This window comes from Trichophyton benhamiae (genome assembly GCF_000151125.1).
Source record: "Trichophyton benhamiae CBS 112371 chromosome Unknown contig00142.0, whole genome shotgun sequence".
NCBI lineage: Eukaryota > Fungi > Ascomycota > Eurotiomycetes > Onygenales > Arthrodermataceae > Trichophyton > Trichophyton benhamiae.
In genome coordinates, this window is record NW_003315099.1 from 62,474 (window position 1) to 81,980 (window position 19,507).

Below are 19,507 nucleotides of genomic sequence, written 5' to 3' on the forward strand. Positions count from 1 at the left end.
TCATGATAGCATCTTTGTATCTTGTGTTGTTCTTTTGTCGTTGTTTTCTCGACCAAAAATTAAAGATCTGGAAAGTGACACGTGATGCGGCTCAACTGAAGCTTTATCCACTTGCAGCTTTCGACTTTCTGACAACATCGACGACGTCGACACAACCGCAACAGCTGTGGCATAGCATTTACGATGGCTTTGGTTACATATTCAGACTCAGAAGGCGACTCTGATACCGAGACAAAACCCGTTGAGCAGCCTAAAGCGCCCCGCCAGGCTCCAAGCTCAAGCTCCAAACCCGCGTTCAAGCCGCTGGTTGACCGTGGCAACCCCAGAAAAATCCTTGTGAACCTCTCGGAAGCCAAACCCAGCGACGGAACGGATTCAGGGCAGGATAAGGAAGATGGCCCTGCGAGGAAACGGCTTCGTACTGAAGGAGGTGGGCTATTCTCCGGATTTAACGACATGCTCCCTGCACCAAAAAGATCCGCGCAGAAACCAGTCGATAAGTCACAGGCCGCGGTCAAGAAATCAATGCCTTTTACTTTGAAGACAAGTGCAGAGCCTGGTTTTGACCGCAGCGAGAGATCGGATAGCTTCAATATGTCTTATGATGAGTTCGGCAAACCGTCCAGCAGCCAGGATACTGCACAAACTCCATCGGAAGAGGCCTCTCGAACGCCCATGCCAGAGCCGGTGTTTGAGAAAAAAGGGAACGCGATGATGTTTAAACCGCTATCCGTGGCTAGAAATAAACCAAAAAGGAAGACGACGGCAGCCGCGCAGCCTGTTTCGACTCCGAAAGCACGGGCTGAAAACCCTCAGCCTCCCGTACAGCCAGAAGCAAGACCAGAAACGAAACAAAAAGTGAGCCTCTTTGGGCTTTCCAGTGGCACCGAAAGCAACCCATCAACCGACATCACTGCTCAAGATGGACCATACGAATCTATACTTTATTCAACGTCGTCAGAGCCATTAGGGGCACCCGAAACTGAAGTGCCAGATGATTCAACAGTCACAACGACCGCAGCTTACAACAATTCACCCGCACCTGCGGCCTCCAGTGGGCCACAAGATCTAGCCAGTGTTGCTAGTGATCTCAACCTTTCGAAATCGCAGATGCGACAGCTGCTAGGACGTGATCTAAAAGGTGCTTCTAGTAAAGTCATTAACTTCAACACGGATGAAGAGTACAAGTCCAACTCTGCCTATCTGGCCAACACATCCGAAGCCGAGCTCGCTGCTCAACAACATAGACCTGTTAGGACTGTTGCACCTGGAAAGCACAGCCTGCACCAGCTCGTCAATGCAGTGGCCAGCCAGGGCGATGCACTGGAGGAGAGCTTTGCTACCGGGAAGCGGAACAAGAAAGAGGCGAGCGCAAAGTATGGGTGGTAGAGTTAGATGCGAAATAACTAAGCTGTGTGTAGTGTATCCAATATCTGGATAAGCCTTTACACCTCGGAATAACTAACTTACTACCTAGTCGCCACATCTATCAAACGCTGGTATTAGCTGTTTTGGCGGCTGCCCCAGTCCGCTTCTAGAAAAATAGACCATGCTACGTCGCTGATCCCCGCTCGCAGAGCAGATGCAAGATGCCGCGGGATCGAGCTGCGTATCGAAATGTCCGCCTTTATGACGCCTCCACTGGCGCCCTCATTGGAGGTTTTTATCAGAATGGCGCAATTACTGAGGAAAATCTCATCTGGATTCTGAGAAACGTGCTTTTAGCCACGCAGGATGCAAATACGTGGACTATTCAGCAAAAAACCTCTGGAGAAACCGTTACACCTTCCAGCGAGCCAGTGAGGCCTGGAGACTATGACATCCATTCAACAGGTACAGGCTTCTTTCTGGCTTCTGGATTCTGAAATCCGCCGTTAGTATTATAATACTGAGCTTAATATATATATAGGACCGATCCAGGTAACCGGTGAGCCGTGGTTTGCCAGGATCGCTAGCCACTCCGTCTCCGGCGGGGAGGACCAGTTCCGCGATGGTGTTCGTGCTCGAGACGGCCGGTGCGTGATATCTGGGCGGATCAATCGCGGGGCGGAGTGGGACGACTGGGCAGGACTAGAGTCTGCCCATGTGTTCCCCCTGGAGAAGGAGAGTCTCTGGGTGCAGCTAGGCTACGGGCGTTGGATCACCAACATGGACGATGCTTCGGCAGAGCATAAAATCAAATCTGTTCAGAATGGACTTCTCATGTCGGCGCATTTTCACACGCGCTTTGATCAATATTTGTTCTCAATAAACCCAGATGTAAGTGTTTTTTGATGCCCAAACGCATTTTTGCTATACTGATATATCAAAGGATGGCTATAAAATTGTCGAGTTCGCATTGGACAGCTGGGGGATTGATGGCCGGACGTTGGATCCCGTTTGCCGTCATCCAGCCACTACAGATCGTGTATCAGATGAGCTGCTCCGCTGGCACTTCCGACAGGCCGTCCTTGCCAATATGCGCGGGGCGGGAGAGCCTATTTTTGAATCCGACTTCCCTCCTGGATCCGATATGATGGCAACATTGCGCGATGAGCTGTATGGCAAGGAGAGATTCGAGATGGAGCTTGAGTCAAGACTACGACCTGGAACCACAAACAGCTAGCGGAACTGTTGAACTCCCCGCTCCCTTGTGTCCCTCCATTTTTTTCTTCCTTCCCTTCTTTTTCTTTTTCTTTTTCCTTTCTTTTCTTTTTAATGATGAGCAAGGATGAAGCAGACTTATTAGTTATTATCCCTGCTTTGGACTTGAGAAAATATTCACTGCCCCTCGATGACCCTTCCATACATCATAACAAGTGACACACCATACCTGTAAACTAGCTGAACAGCCGTCAAAATGACCGTCAACACCCAAGTGATACTAGACTACACACTGAACGACCTCTACTCCCTCGACAACGATGGATCCCCTATTCCAGCTCTCGTTCTTGACTCCCAGCCAGTGGAGGACTACGCCATGGTGCCGTCTGCCAAATACGTCTACCACCTGGCAGCACAAGAAGGCTCAGACAAGATGTTGATCCTGTTAACGAGGAGCCAGACTGAGCGGCGTGTGTTTCTGGCTGGCAAAATGCCAGTCTTTATTGTGGACTTTGCATACTCGCAGCAGCATCCAGACAGCCAGACTATGCCAGCGGATAAAGCTGATGTGTACAGACATTTTTCAAAGATGAGGCCTGACCAGCAGCCTGCTCTCAAGTTCGTGCAGAGAGCCGACCAGATCAGTGTACCGCCGAACGTACCTGTGGCAGTAGTGGTTCCAATTGACCTGTTTGCCGCTCTGCCTCATGTCCTCGACCCAGATGTGCATTTCTGCATCCTAGCAAAGCGAGGACTGGCAGTTTCGGGGCTGCCTACACCCCCATCCACCGTTGTAGACGTGGCTCTCCCACTGGACCAGCTGCAGGATGAGACCAAGATGGGACAGGAGATTTCACGCATGCTGGAACTTATCGACACTTACAATACCCCGTTTGTAGTGAAGCTACCCCAGTCAGTGGCGGCGATGGGTACTTTTGCAATACGTTCGGACGATGATAGAGAGCGGGTAAAGGCCATACTCAGCACCCATATGCGTCTTATGCTAAGGCAGATCAACGCTGCCAACTATCATCTCAACCCTTGCTCTCTGATCTTCCAGAACTTCGTTTCAGGGACAGAGGTAGCCTTGTCATTTTTTGTCACCCAGACCGGACGTTGCATCTTTGTTGGATGCTTTGATCAGGAATTTGATAAACAGGGGCGCTGGACAGGGGGCTCGATTTCGTATCCTGACCAGCCAGCTTTGGAGGAGAAATATGCAACCACCATGGAGAAGACTGCCAAATTCCTGCATGAAAAGGGGTACTATGGGCCTGCAGGAGTCGATGTCCTGACAGATAGCCAAGGGAATCAATACATCGTGGATCTCAATGTTCGCCTAACAGGGCTCTGCCATCTGGGCTTCCTTAAGGGCCATTTCACCAGTAGAGGACTTGACGTGGCCTCAACAGTGACAGGATTTTTTACCTGCTCTCGAGAGAAAATTGAAGAGATATTTTGCAATGAATTTCAAATGGGGAGCCTTGTCATCATTTCCTGGTCGTATGATGACTCGATGAAACTGAGCTGTGGCGCAATTGGCGTTGGAGGGAAGACGGCTTCGGATATAGAGCGGCTGGCGGCTAGAATGCACGAGTACACCACTCCGGGAGGCCATTGTTAGAATATTACGTTGACTAGAGTCATGGATTAACAGCACCTATGGTCAATAGAATAGTAACTAAATTCTTGAATACCGGTTGAATATTTTTCTATAGCTAACAATACGCTATGATACAAAAAAGGGGAATATGTCTAGACTTTTATGAAGATATTTCCACCACCTCTGCAAACCATTGCTTCAACGCCAAAGACAAAACAGCCGGTAACTCCTGAACATTCCTCACAACCAAGTAATAAGGGAAAGGAAACCCATCTAGATACTTTTTCATCTTCCACTTTCCTTCTCCAGGCCCTGATCCGCTGGGCTCGAAGGTTGCCTGGGAGAGGTTCATGATCGAACGGCTCTCCTCCTGAACTGCATCAACAATGACAAAAACAACCATTATACGCTCTTCATGCGCCTGGCGGACAAGGCGAGCAATTCTGTCATGATCCTCGCAAACACCATCGGATATAATCAATTCCAATTGCCACAGGTCTCCCGAAGTCGATGAAGATGGCCGTTTAGCTCTAGCCTCGCGGAAAAGGGTAATAGAATCGGCAATAAGTTGTCGTACATTTGTGCCTGTTTGTTTGTAGCTGAAGTGCTGGAATACCTGCGACCCGGCTTCTGAAGAGAACGGCTTTCCAAAGTCATGAGCAACACGGATGTGTTCCTCGTTTCCAAAGCTGACAATGCAAAGATCACCGGTCTCAAGCATGCTCAAACTCCTTGCAACCAAAGCGAGAGTTTGGAATGCAAGCTGGCCACTCGAACCTTCAAGCATGGACTTGCTGTCGTCTACCGCAAGCATGATCTGGTAATTCCGCTTTGAAGGCACGGATCGACGCATCCATATTTTGTCACGCTTATACTGTGAGGCGATATAAGGGATGATGCGCTTTATATTCAGCCGCTTTCCTGTTCTGAAGTCTCCCCTGAGTTTGGTTGCCATTGTTGGCGCAAGGATAAGGCGTAGTTGTTCTGTTAAGGACAGGGAAAGCTCATGCGTAATAGACTCGTAATGAGTCCATAGTCGACGGGCTTCATCTGGAGGCGTCAGGGGAGCCAGGTCGGAGGATATATTAATGACGGAAAGATGGTTATCAACATCGTCAAGTTCGTCTTTCTCCTCTGCTGCAGCGCCTTCTTCCCCGTGAGAAGATTCCATACCAGTACCAGAGCGTGTTATGGAGGTAGTAGGTTGTTGTTGGTCATTCGACGCAAGCGGCGCATCAACATCCATCAGGTCCTCAAGGCTGTTGATATTGCTGTTGTCTTCTACCTCTTGTGCATCCGGTAGGTATTCGTTATCCTGGGGCTTAAAGTCAGATTCTATTGCCTGGGATTGGTTCATTGCTTGAGACTGCTCCTCGTTTGCCTGACCGAGTGCCTGGGTATCTGCAGTATCCTGCTCATCGGCTAGATGCTCGAAGTCAACATCCTTCTCAGCTATATCCTGCTCCTGAACTTGTTCGTTATCTTTCTCAGAAGCCTCCAGTATTTCGCGATGAGACCTATGCCATTGTTCAAGGATATCACCGAGCTTCTTGAATGACTGGAGCTGTGGATCTTGTTTCTCATTATTGCCTCCATCACCGGCTTCTTGACTCGATTGCTTCCCCTGTTGGCCTTGCTCTTCAACCCCTTTGCCCTCTCCTTCACCATCCTCCTCCATATTCTCCGTCGGCTGATTGAAGGCTGCATCTCCGGATGTACCCTTTTCATTGCTCTGATCTTGCTGGACACCCGCTGAAACCTGCTCGCTAGGCGCTGTATTGTCAGGATCGGCCTTTTGTTGCTCATCTTCCACAGGTATTATCTCCTCTTTATCTTCTTCTTCGCCGGCATCTGGCTGAGGTTCGGGGTCTGGTTCGCCAGTCTCTTCCTCCCGCTGGCCGTCTTCATCAGCGTTATCATCCGGGTTCTCTGCAATATCAACGTCAGGGCTTTCCGGCCTGGTATCCCTTTTTTCTTCATTGGTATCTGGAATATCATCTTGGTTGGCAGTCTCTTCCATGGATATCTCGCTCATACCATCGTCTGCATCAGAGCTTTCATCCTCCTTTTTCTCACCATCCAGGTCCATGTCTTCTGGTAAATCAAGGACATCATTTTCCTGGGCGTACGGATCAGTCACATCCATATCTTCGCGGCCAGCACCCTCTTTCTCATCTTCAGGGGCTTCCTCGTCACTTTCAGTAGTTTCATGTCCCTCATCAGCCTCCTTTTTCGCAGACTCATCTTCCTTGCGCTGCTCGGTAGCGGCAGACATATCTTCTGCTTTCTTGTCTCCTTTACTCTCATTGTTCTCGGTGTCTTTCTGATCCTTATCATTCGCACCGTCCCACATCTTCTCATCTACGGCTGAAGGGTCCCAGTCGTCAACACTTCCAACTTCTTCGTCCAGGTCATCTTCTTCTCCTTCATCTGCATCCGACTTGTCCTTTTCCTCTTCCTCATTATCCTTGGAATAATCGCCCTCTTGACCCTCCAGATCCTCGTTGTCCATGTTTACCGCATCGTCTGTTCCTTCAATATCTTCTTTTTCTGCATCTTCTTGCTTTTGCTGGGCGAGTTCCGAAAGGTCCTCATCGTCTTGAACATCTTTGCTTATGTCCTCTGCGCCTTCGCCCTCACCAAGGCCAGTACCGCTCTCCACTTTATCACTTTGCTGGCCTTGCTGGTCTGAGGGTTCAGAAGGACTGCAAAATCCTTCTGATGCGATCTGCTTGAACGATTTACCTAAAGTATATCCCAGTTTGCACACTGAATGGTGGAAGGCGGCATACCGATTAACAAGGTCCAGGCAGATAGTTTGATATTGCTCCAATATTGGTATGCTGATATTGAGCCCAGCGATGGCAACATTAAGCTCACGAGTATCAGAAATCTTTCTAACCACATCAAATACCGATTTCAATTTAGATGAAATATCGTCAATGTGGAGTTCGGAGAGGGACCTAGAGAACGAGGTATCGGTTTTGGATAGCCATGTAGGGCCCTCCGCTGAGATGGGAGCACTGGCAAGGGCGCTCTGAACTCTTTGTAATGCAACAAGTATGGCATCCATTACAACAAGCAGAGACGAATCCACATCATTTATGGAGGAAACAGACAGTTTATCGGCCTGCGGTTCTAGAGCACCATGGGAGTCACATTCCGCCCAAAACAGAAGCTGATTGAGAGCAAAGGCAATCTCGGGCTGAGACTTCATATGGGCCAGGATTCCAGATTTCATACTGGCCATAAAACATTCAGCGTCAAGAATTATACTCTTATGAGAGTTGGAAGCTAATCCATCAGGAAGAGCCGGAAGGTTGATGAGGCGGTTCTGTAAGGATGCTGCAGATTCCGCCCATAAGCCCAAGGATGCAAGGACTGCTGAGGAGTCGATAGAGGAGTGACTCCGATGGATGTTGATAATCGTTAAGGACAGTTCAATGATAGTCGGCAGCCATCTAAGTGCTCGATATATCGTGTGCAGAGCGTTAGACGACCTTTCACTGGAAAGTGTACTCACTGTTGAACTGCTCGTAATTGCTGTGGCCAGTTTGACATTGTTAACTAGAGACACAACTGAGGCCAACATCGGAGAGAGTGTTTCCCTCTGCTTCATCATCTGGTAAAGAAATCCTTCTGTAAATCCAGCACTTCGAGCAGCTTCAACATTGCTCAAGTCTTCAGAGTAGTTTCGTGCCGCTTGACGGATGCTTGGGACTATGTGAAGGAAGCGGTGGAAGTACTTTTCTGCGGTAACGGACAAGGGAGCCAGGTCAGGGGCGCAGAATCCCGGCGTAGTAGCGAGAACCAAGCTAACGGAGCTCTGCTTATCGAGTAAGTCTGTTCCAAGATTCGATCTAAGGCCCATATGACGCAGCTCCTTCAGCTTTGCAGCATAGAAGCTTCGTTTTTGAGTCTTAAGATGTTGGACCTCATCTTTGTTCTCTTCCGTCAGGGTTTTGGGAGTTCTCTTTTTAAAGTCGGAAATGGATGAAACCACGTCAGTCATTATGGCTTCAAGTTCGGTGGTAGCCTGGAACTCTGGTAAGGAGCCTTCATAAACCTGGTGCATATGTTTAGCTGTAGAATCAGGGGCTTGGAATCGGGCAGGTCGTTGGCTCCATAGCCCCGAATTTTGCTGGTAAACGCTTAATGCAGCAGGATTCACAGCCTTGGGTGGAAGAGACTGAGAGAACGCTGTATCCTCATTATCCGAAGTGGACTCAGGGATTTCTCTTGCAAGAAGCTCTTCACAAGATTGTGCTAGGAGAGTACGATACTTCCTGATGATTTTGAACAATTTGTGGTGAGAACGACGGGCACTTTCACGAAGTGCTGTGATATTCGTATCTTTCCAGCTTGCCAGTTGAACTTGTTCCTTTAATTCCTTTTCCAGTTTCTGCCGTCCATCTTTTAGGGAACTTTGGACCGAAGACATGAAAGGCCCATAGTGGTCAAGAAGATTCTTAAGAGCCGAAACTACCTTACCCAAGGTCGGAAGCTCAGGAAGATAAAGCATAAGGAGTTGCCTGAACTTGTCGATAAGATCAACCCGGGACGAGAACTGCCCCATGGATGTAGCATGTAGGAATTTCTCCAGTGTCAACAGGAGGTCTGATATATGACTGTCCAAGGGCTGGTTGTCTTGTATCAACTGTAGCGGGACTGCCACAATGACCTCGTATGCCATATACCACCAAGATGCCGCTTGCTCCAGACATTTCTCGTCTTCCACATCGAGCAAACGGGACCAGGTAGATAGCTCAAGGCGTCTCCAGTGAATCAGCATCGAGGTCAGGTCATTGTAGCAGTCGGCTGCAGAAAATTCTTTGCTCGCAACCGTTTGCCATTCATGTACATGTCCATGAAGTTTCTCAGCCATAGTTATAAACTTAGCAATGGGCTCCCTATGCTGGAACTTGAAGATTTTAGAGCACCATTCAACAACATCGGCAAGGGTTGCATGTTCAGGCCAGGATTCTTGTAGCTGCAAAAAGCGAACTTGCACCTTCTGGACAAGAGAAGCAAACTTATTCACTTCCTCTATATTGGCATCAGTATAAAAGTTGTAGTTGGCAACTTTGCTTGGTCGATGAACATCTTCCATGAGCAAGAAAATGGGACCGAGATGGAATTTTAGATCGACCGGTGGTATCGTCACCCCTGACTTACGCGATATTAACCCTAACAAGCGAAGGCCTTCACTGATCACATTTCTTAGACGGGAAGCCCTATTATCAGGCACAAAGAGGCTCCTGAAGGCCGTGAATAGTTTCATACGAAGCTTGTCAGCATGAGGCTCAGTATTTGCAGTTTCGTTGCCGGGCTCGTCTTGGTTATCATAAGTAGGGAACATCTGGAGAATTTCTGCGGATTCTGACTCCTTGTCGTCCTCAAAGGATCCTCTGTAATGATAGAACTTGGATTTCTCTGCTTCGAGAGACTGGTCCTTCTCCAGTTTCTCTTTCCATGAGGAATATGCTCGATCGAGAATACCATGTAAAATTTCTTTCTGGGAAGGCTTAGATAGAGTCTGGCTGTCAATGTTTTGAGCGGCGCCTAGTAGTAGCAACCTCTGAACATCTATCTCTGCCGTTGTGGCTTGGGACCCTTTAGCGGGAGACGGCCATGCAAGCGATAGATCTGGTAATTTTCCTCCTAAGAAAGGGGTTGTTCCGCATATATATTGGATAATGGGAGAAGACCGGGTCGAAGACGCAGTACTGTGACGGATCAACTCAATCCCCTGATCCAGGAGCTGGAGAAATCTAACTGGTAAGATCGTCATGTCCTCATAGCCCGGGCAGTTCTCGGAAAGACGACGGGTGATTTGACGAATATTGAGCTGGAGCAATGTTCCCGGTGCTTGGAAAGAGGCGTCCTTAGAAATTGACTCCGCAAGGGGCGCTTGAGAGGCTGAGAGGATATATTCAATTGGCTGATTCAAGACAGAGGTGAGAATGCTGCTAAACTGGGCTTGCACTTCATTCAGTTTTGATATCTCAGGGCGGACCACTGGAGTATTCGGGGGTGCAGATCCGAGACGAGCAAGATCTTCTCTTGCAGCTTGAATTCGTAAGCTTGATGTCTGCCCAGAAAACAAATGCTCACATGCCTGGAGGCACTCCAACCTCGTAGTCATCTCATGCTGTCTATGCAAATGGAGCTTATGCTCAACAGCAAGATGCAATGATGGATCGAATGGTCGGTTTGGAACGTAGCAATGCAGGAGTATAAGGGATAGCCTGACTAAAAGCTCCCCAAGTCGACCGATAGCCTCCTCATTAGCTTGCGGTGTACAGAGCTTTCGGAACAGGATAAAAATTTCACTCCCTAGAAGTTTGAAGACCAGATTATCTGATACCTCCGGATAAACTTGGACTGTGCAAATACCAGATTGTGAATCTTCAGACTCTCCTGTCTGAAGCTGCCGCAAAATTTCCATAGATATATTCAGGGAGTCTGGTCCAAGCAAGTCTGCATGACACCGTATGAACTCCTTCGAAAGTTCCAAAAGCCAACGTCTAAGGATAGTAGACTGATGAGTAGAAAGCTGGCAGGTGTTTGCAGCTAGCCCCTGTAACAGGAGGCTAATTTCTGATCCTAGAAGATCCATCTGTCCAAGAGGCACCTGGTTGATATCTTCAACTGTCTTGACCAGAGAGCATGAAATACCCCCAAGCAACGCCAATGGGCCACAGTGAGAATTTTCGCTTCCTAGGTACTGGGTAAGTTTAGAGAGTAATCCGGGGGCCGCACTGCCAATTACTGATGTGTCGCTGGGACGAGACTCTCTTCTAGCCAGGAGCTTGATAGACCCAGGAAGTGGAGCACGAGGCAAGACCTTGTCTTCTGTTAGATCATTATATTGGCACAATGCTTCAAATTCTGTAGCAAAGTGAGGAGAGTTATAAGAATCCGATTTCGAAGATTGGGCCTCGAAACGAGATATTGTTGTGTTCAATTCCTAGAAAACTACCAGTAAGATATGAGAAGATGCATGAAGAATAATACTGGTAACTTACGGGAAGTAGGGCTGTGCTATTCGCACCCCGTAAAATTGAGGTTTGGGCGTGAATAAATAGGTCATAAAGCCGCCCTAGTTCATGAACAGGCACTCGTGACTTCAATGCTACCTGATCGTATCTCGTCCGAAGTTCTCGGAACTGCATCCCCTGTTCTAATTGACTGGGGTCAGTGGGTGTTGCAGGGCGCCATGAATTCCATATACGTTGCATGCTCTTTCCGCTGCCCAACTCCCAGTTAGCATTGAAAGAGGCCAGAAGTTCTTTGAACTGGTCCACCAGTTTGAGCTGAAGATGCTCAAATTCACCACAGATATTCTTTCCAATGAGAAGGTATGTCAAAAAGGTAGCATCGTCCAAGAGCTCGCATTGGGTTAATTCAAAGCTATCCCAGCAAAAATTCAAAATATCTTCGACCAGCTGAGGGGCCTTGTCGGGGCAGGATTCCAAGGTCAGTGACTCTAAACACTCACTGACTGCATTGCAACAGCCATAGAGGAAACGGCCAATTGGCTGTGTCGAGTCTTTCAGGTGAGACTGTATAGTCCCCGAAGTGATAGATCGTTCTACGAGAGTCATTTCCGCTGACTTCTTGCCCCTTGCAGCAGATTCCACGTGCAAAAGTTGCTGATAAAACTGGACAGTTTGTAGCTGAAGTTCTTGCAGCTTTGCCGCCTGTAAAAGTTTCTCTCGATAGTTCTCTACTGGGAGCGAGAACACAAGTCGTGGTTCATTTATAAGGGGGTGGATGGGCTAAGAAAACGTTAACAGGGTATCTATAAATAGGGCAAGGAATACGGACCTCATTCTTTTCTAGGCTGTTGACATGTTGGTAGGCAAGAGTTCCATCAGATCCAGGGCCTACCAATCGTCCAACCAGCGCATTGCGACACAGGAGAGTGTTATAGCTCTCAAACAGACATTCTGCCTTTTCAGGAGTCACAGGTGAGGCCTTAGACCACAGCTGGGCGACCTGTTTGATAGAGTGCTGAAGACAAGCCACGTCCTGTGGCGATAGATGATCAAGGCCAAACCCAAGAGATTTGGAATCCCTCTCAAGGGGCTTAGGGAAACAAACCAAATTGTGACACTCCCGAATACGATATATGGCAGATTCATTCAAGTACCTTGTGCCAGTCAAACAAGACCGGTTTACTTCGTCCTCTTTGAGAAAGAAAATTTCGACAGATCTGTTTCGCATGGCTCTAGACAGTTCGCCATGTCGAGGGTCAACTGTTAAGAACAATCGGAAATCAGGGTGCGGTGTGATCACCTGGGCAAGGCCATCGGGAGACTTGCGCTCATTCACGATAAGGCACCCATTTGGCTCCAAAAGAGAATTTAACCTGTCTAAAACAGTGGCATTGCAAAGATTGGCGTTATCAAGTACCACCCAGCTGCCTTGTTTCATAGCATGAATCAGAATACCCTCAGTCCACTCGAATCCGGTTTCTCCTGCTGCTTCATCGACACAAATTTGCTTGCATTGCTCAAGAATATCCTGGAATATTGTGTCCGAGTGACGTTGAGCCAGTTTGGAGAGGGGACCTAAGAGCTCTTGCGGGCTGAAAGAGCTGTCCATCGTCATTTGGTAGAGCTGTATCAACTCTGGACCTAAGGCTGCACTGCTATCCTCTGCATGGGAGAATGAGATGACAATATGGTATCTTAAAAGGCGAATTAGTTCACTTGCGAATGAAAGATATTGCCGGTGTCTGTCTCTTTGCTCAAAGCCACCAATGAGATCCATGGCATCTGTATCGGAATTCAGAGCAAGCTCAACAAGTTTAGCGCCGCTTAGAGCAGCAAGTCGTCTTATACTTGAAGTCTTTCCACACCCAGATGGCCCGACTAGAAGGCACGGCCATGCATTCTCTATGCAGAGCATCATAGACTCAACTAGATGCAAGCTGCGAGGGAAGTCTTTCGAATCATTGACTGAAAATTCATACAACTGTTGATTGCGGTCCATCTTTCCCAGACCAACCTGGTATGAGTAAGGGCTGAGATTGTGGAAGTAGTTTTTCGTGTCGGGGACCGTTCCGAATATATCATGATATAGTTGAGAAACTAATAGTCTATCGGGAGCAGTCCTGAATCTGTGTGAAATGACCACATCAAGGTATTGCGAAGGTGATATCTCAGCAGGGCTAGAAGTAAGCAATTTGAGCCAGCGAGAGATATCTCGAAGGTTAACCTCCCAAGGGGCCCCAACAGCTCCAAGCCGACGATCAGTGAGTAGCTTTGTATTCAGCATAGTAACAAAATCAACTAGTTTGATGATTTTGTCTTCCGGGCACGCTGGGCTTAACCTCCGACAAATAATTTGCAGGTCATGAGAGGTAAATGAGTCCGCATAAACAACAGTAAATCGATTGACGAAAGACGCTGGAAGGCCCTTTCTCCCACCTCCTTGATGATGGGGGTTCTGCGCAGCAAAGAGAACGAAATCAGGGTGCCGTTGGAACGTTTGGCCAAGTTCAGCGATATAAACTTGCTGCCGGTGGTCTAAACAAGAATTCAGTCCTTCAAGCACAGATTGTGAGGCTAGATTCATTTCATCTAACAAAACCCATCCGCCGTGTTGCATTGCACGCAAAAACGGTGCATCGCTCCATGCAAAGCTACCTATATCACCTCCATCAACGGGTACGTCTGATCCAAACAGATCCGTTAAATCAGTCTGCTCCGACAAGTTTATTCGAGTAAGTGGAACCCCAATAACCTGGGCTAGCGCTGCAACAAGTGTGGTCTTCCCAACTCCAGGGCTTCCTTCCAACAGAATAGGTTTGCTCGACTGGAGGCCACGGGCAACACGGATTGTGTTGCGTAAAGTTGTAGGTGCATCAAGTGCGAACTTGGAATCTGGGTTCGAGTTAGTTCCAAGAGGCAATGAGAATTGACCAATTTTCAAAGTATGCCCGTCCAGTTGCATACTGGAGTTCTGACTATATATTGATAGAGCGTCAACCGAGAATAGCTCCCCAAGTTTCTCCAAGGATGATTGCCTGTCCCTCTCAAGGTCACCAGAGGTAGATGCTAGCAATGCAGATGGATTTGCGCCAAGGCCATCAATATAGACCAGACAGGCCCCATGTATCACGGCAGATTGGTCATTCAGTTGAGTACAAGAGTTGATAAATTGTGCCCAAGCCAGTAAGTCACGGACCGATATCGAGGATTGTGCCGAACCTCGGAACTTATCCTTGAACCATTTTGCAAAGGATACCATCCCTTGAGGTACATTACGCAGGGATGGTTTGACGTTCGCTTCCAAGATTGGCAATATGTCATCATCCTCTAGAAGTTCTGGAACCCAAATCTCTGTCAATCGATTCCTCAATGCAGCAGAAAGCTCTCGTTTTCCATAATCACCTCCAGGGTTCATAGTACCAAGGAATTGAAAGCCATCAGCAGCAGTAACAAGAGAGTCCACGGGGCCTTTCTCGGCCAGCAGCACGGTCTTTGTAGTCTCTAGTACGCTGTTAAGCCGCTCAAGGACAGAATCGTCTGCGAGAGACAACTCATCAAGGAGAAAATGCTGTCCCGTTTTCATGGCTGTCACTAAACTCCCATCAGACCATTCAAAAAGGGAGTTTGCTCTTGTTATGTTGGTCTTAATTTTGTGAATAAGGTCTGGGTCACAGTGGCCGGAAGGCGACTTTTCAATGGCATAGAATGCACCCTTGAGGTCATCAAGGGATGAAAAAGGCCCGGTATGTACCTGGTGGGCTTGTTCTAAGGCCAAGGTTATGTCTCTCTCAAGCTGATGAATGATTGAGGAGCGATTCCTTATAGGTCTCTGGGAACCGATGAGGTCTCCTGTTTCCAGATTGACGTGGGCATTGACAATGAATAGCTCTTTGCCATAGACTTCTGCAATAGCCTGGCATATCTGAGTTTTACCACACCCAGTTTCTCCGACCAGAAGAACAGGCTCGTTATGCTCAACAGCTTCGGACACAAGTATGAAGAGCCTCCTCATAGCAGGTGTCCAAACGATATTGGATGGAACTGCCGCAGATAAATGCTTCAGACGTCTTTCAACAGCGGATTTACCGTATATTTCATTTTCATCCAGCTTCACACCCATGACTTTCTCTATCACCTTTTTCACAGCGCTCCTCTCCTGGCGATTCCTTACTCTTTCAGCAAGGAGCATAAAGCCATGCACAGCCAATTGTTCTCGGTCATCTGCGCGTCTCATTGCCCACCTGAAGAGATCACGAAGTGTCGCAAAACTGTTTCTCTGTTCAAAGAGTCGGTTTGATTGACGTAGGATAGACAGCTGTCGATATACAGAGACTATCCGGGTGCAGAATGATGGCGGGATTTGTGATCGTTCCTTCAATATAAACTCGAGCTCATCTTCAGGTATATCGTCAAAATGCAATTCAAGAAATCGATTCCTGAATGCACGAGACAACACCTTTCTTCCTCCATAAAGACCCGCGGGGTTTTGAGTAGCAAATAACATGAAGTTGGGGTGTGGGCGGACTACTTCTTGTGTTTCGGGGATGAAAAGCTCCCTATTGTCATCAAGTAGACGATTTAGAGCCTCCAGAACATCGGTTGGTGCAAGATTAAGCTCATCAAGCACAATCCAGTATCCTCGTTTCAAAGCCTCGACAAGGACTCCGTCCTGGTACTTTAAGGTGCCATCTTCAGAAGTAGCATAAGAACCTAGATATTCCTGAAGATCCGTGTGTTCATGATTATTGATCCTCACAAATCGGTTTCCAGAGAGTTTGGCCAAATGCTCAACCATACTGGTTTTTCCAGAAGAAGTTGGCCCCTGTAATAGTATGGGGAATCGCCGAGTTGAACTGGCTCTGACGAGATTCATAAGATTCCTTTCGATAAAGGGGGTAATAATGTAGTGGGGTTGGGACTCTGGTGGGAAATCACCCTTTTGCATCCAATAGTGTTTATACTGAACATATTCTGCTCCATCTTTGAACTCTCTGGGAGTCTGAGAAAGTATGGATCTTGCATTTCCAACTTTCCCAAATATATGTTTCTCCAGTAAAGGTATAACTTGACGTTCAGAATCCTTGCTCAAAAGTGTTAAAAAGCTCATGGAAAAACCCTCATATATAGCACGACGAACTCCGTATATATGCGCCTGATCGGTCACATACATCAAGGTACGGACAAGAGTACGGATGCTAAAATGGGGTTTATGTCCGGCTCCGTCAGTCAATTGATTCTCCATAGCTAAACGTTTCGTTTCGAGATAGATATTTGCAAGATCCGAGGCAACACGAGAATCATGATTCAGTAGGGGGCCAAGGTAGGTACGTATCAGACTCAACAGGTCATCTATGTCGCTGTCTGGGGATCTGACGTAGAGCTCTGTAAATCTTGATCTTAACCCAGGGGCAAGGTCACGCTTCCCTGCATCAGTGGCAGGGTTCATTGCTCCAAAGATCCGGAAATTTGGATGACCGATAACTCGTTCCATCTCTCCAGCCTCAGAGAGAAGCACTGAAGGATTGCCGTCGCGCCCATGGTGCAATAAACTCGCAATACTCTCCAAGGTATCAGGCGATGCAAGATTGATCTCATCCAGAAGCACCCATTCCCCATTCCTGAGGGCTTTCACAATCTTTCCCTGGACAAAGGCGAACGAAAATTTGGCATCTCCTTGCAAAACCCTGGCTTCAAACTCTCTGAAATCGGAGGTGAATGAAGACCATTTTGTTAACAATGAGCTATATTTGGGGCTATCAAGCTTTCTCTTTTTCGCTGGTTGTTCTGCAGCCTCTTTGATATCGGCTTGGGTCTTTTTGGAGGTACCAAATAAGTCAGAAACCATTTTGACAGCCTCATTTAGGACGTTGACAAGTCGTGGCCAATTCCCCGCAGTAACACTCTTTGCAACAGAAGATAGGAACTTCTGATTTTTCTTGACAGAGAATGTAGACTCAAACAAGGAATTGAACTCGTCCACGAGAGGTACTGCGATTGATCGAAGATTGACAGGCTTGTACCCACCCAGAAGGTCAGAAGCCTCGCTTTGTTGGGATAAATTGACAACTGTCAACTTCTGGTTTAAAAGCGATGCCAGTTGCTGGACAACTGCAGTTTTACCAATGCCAGTCTCTCCAACAAGTAGGATAGGTTCCGAAACTTGAAGGGCAGCAGCAGCCTGTTCCATTAGCCGTAAAGAACTCTTCGTTGCCGCAAATGACTTAGCTTGATTAGTCCTTGCCCCTGCCATACTCCGTGATTGAATCTTTGAGCAAACCTCCCTTCCAATCAATAATTCTGAAAGTTCATCGGAGTAATTGGGCACACGTTCTGATAAGCAAAATTTCCATTTTTGCGGGGAAATATGCATTTCTTCAGCAATACTGCTTGCAAGGGCCGAACGCAGTTCATTGTTTGGGATATGAGCTGCAAAACAGTCAACGGCGTCCATGAATATTTCATCATCAATCCGAGCTGGCACTGATTCGTTCCCGCTCTTGATCCCTAGCTTTTGTAAACGAGTCTCGACCCTGTTGCAAAATTTCATTAAGTCACGAAGGCCAATCGGCCTCCCTTGCACCCGTCTGGATGCCCCGGATCCAAGGAACGTGGATATAATTCGAGAGTATAGCGTTAAGAAAGTATCGGCGTATCGGGTAATGTTTAGTAAAGGGAATTCATTCTTGATTATTTGAGAGACCTCTTCGATGGGTAAAGGTGAGATCCGAATTGTATTCCACAGACGGCCGCCTAGCATCGTCATCCCTGGAGCCACATCATCCCCTCTGTTGTTTAAAAATGATCTCATGGTTGCAATGATGCGGAATCCTTCAGCACAACGGATGTGTTCTCGGCGACTCGGAATTACAAGTTCCCTGTTCTCAATCAAGGGTAAAATGACTGAAATCACTTCAGCAGGTGCGCGATCCAAGTCTTCGATTAAAATCCACCTTCCTTCCCTCGCAGCTTGGGTTAATACTCCCGGTTGCCATTTGAAACTGCCACTTTGTCCCGAAGTGGAGTAGACGCCTAATAAGCTCTTTGAATCCGTTTGCTCGTTTAAATGCAGGGTTATCATTGAGGACAAGTTGCCCATTTCACTTGCAGCTTCCATGACCAGAGATGTCTTCCCAGCTCCTGGTTGTCCAACAAGTAATAGAGGGTCTTGAGATAGAAGTGCTTCTCCCACCTTGCGAAGATTGGCTCTAACAGCAGGTGTCTGAACAAGCTTAAAGGCCTGGGAACTAATCTTCTGCCTCAGGGTAGGAACAAGAATGCCACCGATTTCGGCCGTATAATCTAATGACCTAAAATTCTTGATCCATAGATCAAAGAAGCTTCCATTGCGGTTTTGACGAGCTGTTTCTAGCGCTGTTTCAAGGTCTTTATATCTCTGTTCCTCCCAGAAGCCGATCAACCTGAAATCAATAAGCTGACCTGCCAAAGAATTGTCAAGAGGACCATCACCGCAATAACGGTGGAGCATGTTCTCCAAAACAGCATCTGCAGCCTTTATGTGCAGACAAAAACAGCGGACTGCCATACACCGTATGATCTTATTTGAATGGGAGAACAGAGCTTGAAGCTGGTTAGGAAACACAAATGGCGAAAATGTGTCCGCGTCGAAACTTAACAGCCGAAAAGCTGAGAGTAGTAATGAGAGAAGAGATCCGTCAGTGATATGTGAAATATCTGAGGGACATTGCTCAGAGAATAATGGCAAGCCCACATTCTTGGCTTGAAGAACCCTTTCAGCAAGCGGTCGTAGATATGGAGAATGGGGCAAAATCAGTGAAAATGCCGATATTACATGTTCAAAATGAACAGTCATGTCCAGTAAGAGCCACCGAGCAGCAATATCCACAAACGCCGGCTCTAGTAATGGGAATAGTGTAGCTGTATAGCTCGGGTCTAGAGCTGCCAGAACCAGTTGATCCTGCTGGGTATTGGCTGGAGCTTCGAGAATCGATTGTGCTAGCTCCTCTGGTAGTTGATGTAAAAGACCGGGCTCTATCGAGAACTCCGGCACGGCTGGTAAAGTCTCCATTTTCGAGGGACTCTACGCAGCGCGGCGTTTTCTCCTGTAGATACAGGACGTTTGGTGTCTTGATATCGAAATCAGAATCTCAAAAAAATTCCTTATCGAAGATACTTTTCTGCCGAAACTCTAATTCTGCCGCATTTCACCGCGTTCATAACTAATCAGTCACGTGAAATACGGGCCTTATTTTGCGCACTGACCAACTAAGCAGGTACGGATAAAGCAAATTGCAGGCTAACAAGTTGACATTCTTGACGACCGCAGGCGAGAGAAACGAGT

At 47.5% G+C, this 19,507-nt stretch overlaps 3 protein-coding genes across 3 annotated transcripts; 2 read left to right on the top strand and 1 right to left on the bottom strand.

Annotated features, from left to right (window-relative positions):
• Window positions 1–183: 183 nt before the first annotated feature.
• Window positions 184–2,605, top strand: ARB_00584 (uncharacterized protein; the record flags this gene model as incomplete). The annotated part of the gene is made up of 4 exons (XM_003012993.1): window positions 184–1,376; window positions 1,547–1,833; window positions 1,910–2,259; window positions 2,312–2,605. 4 exons carry the CDS (start codon window positions 184–186, stop codon window positions 2,603–2,605), a joined length of 2,124 nt encoding a protein of 707 aa, XP_003013039.1.
• Window positions 2,606–2,839: 234 nt separating this feature from the next.
• Window positions 2,840–4,207, top strand: ARB_00585 (solid-state culture specific protein, putative; the record flags this gene model as incomplete). The annotated part of the gene is made up of 1 exon (XM_003012994.1): window positions 2,840–4,207. The coding sequence occupies one exon, from the start codon at window positions 2,840–2,842 to the stop codon at window positions 4,205–4,207; it is 1,368 nt and encodes a 455-aa protein (XP_003013040.1).
• A 139-nt stretch (window positions 4,208–4,346) lies between these two features.
• On the bottom strand, window positions 4,347–19,234 carry ARB_00586 (uncharacterized protein; the record flags this gene model as incomplete). Its single annotated transcript, XM_003012995.1, has 3 exons — window positions 4,347–11,156; window positions 11,215–11,967; window positions 12,080–19,234. The coding sequence occupies 3 exons, from the start codon at window positions 19,232–19,234 to the stop codon at window positions 4,347–4,349; spliced, it is 14,718 nt and encodes a 4,905-aa protein (XP_003013041.1).
• Window positions 19,235–19,507: the final 273 nt, after the last annotated feature.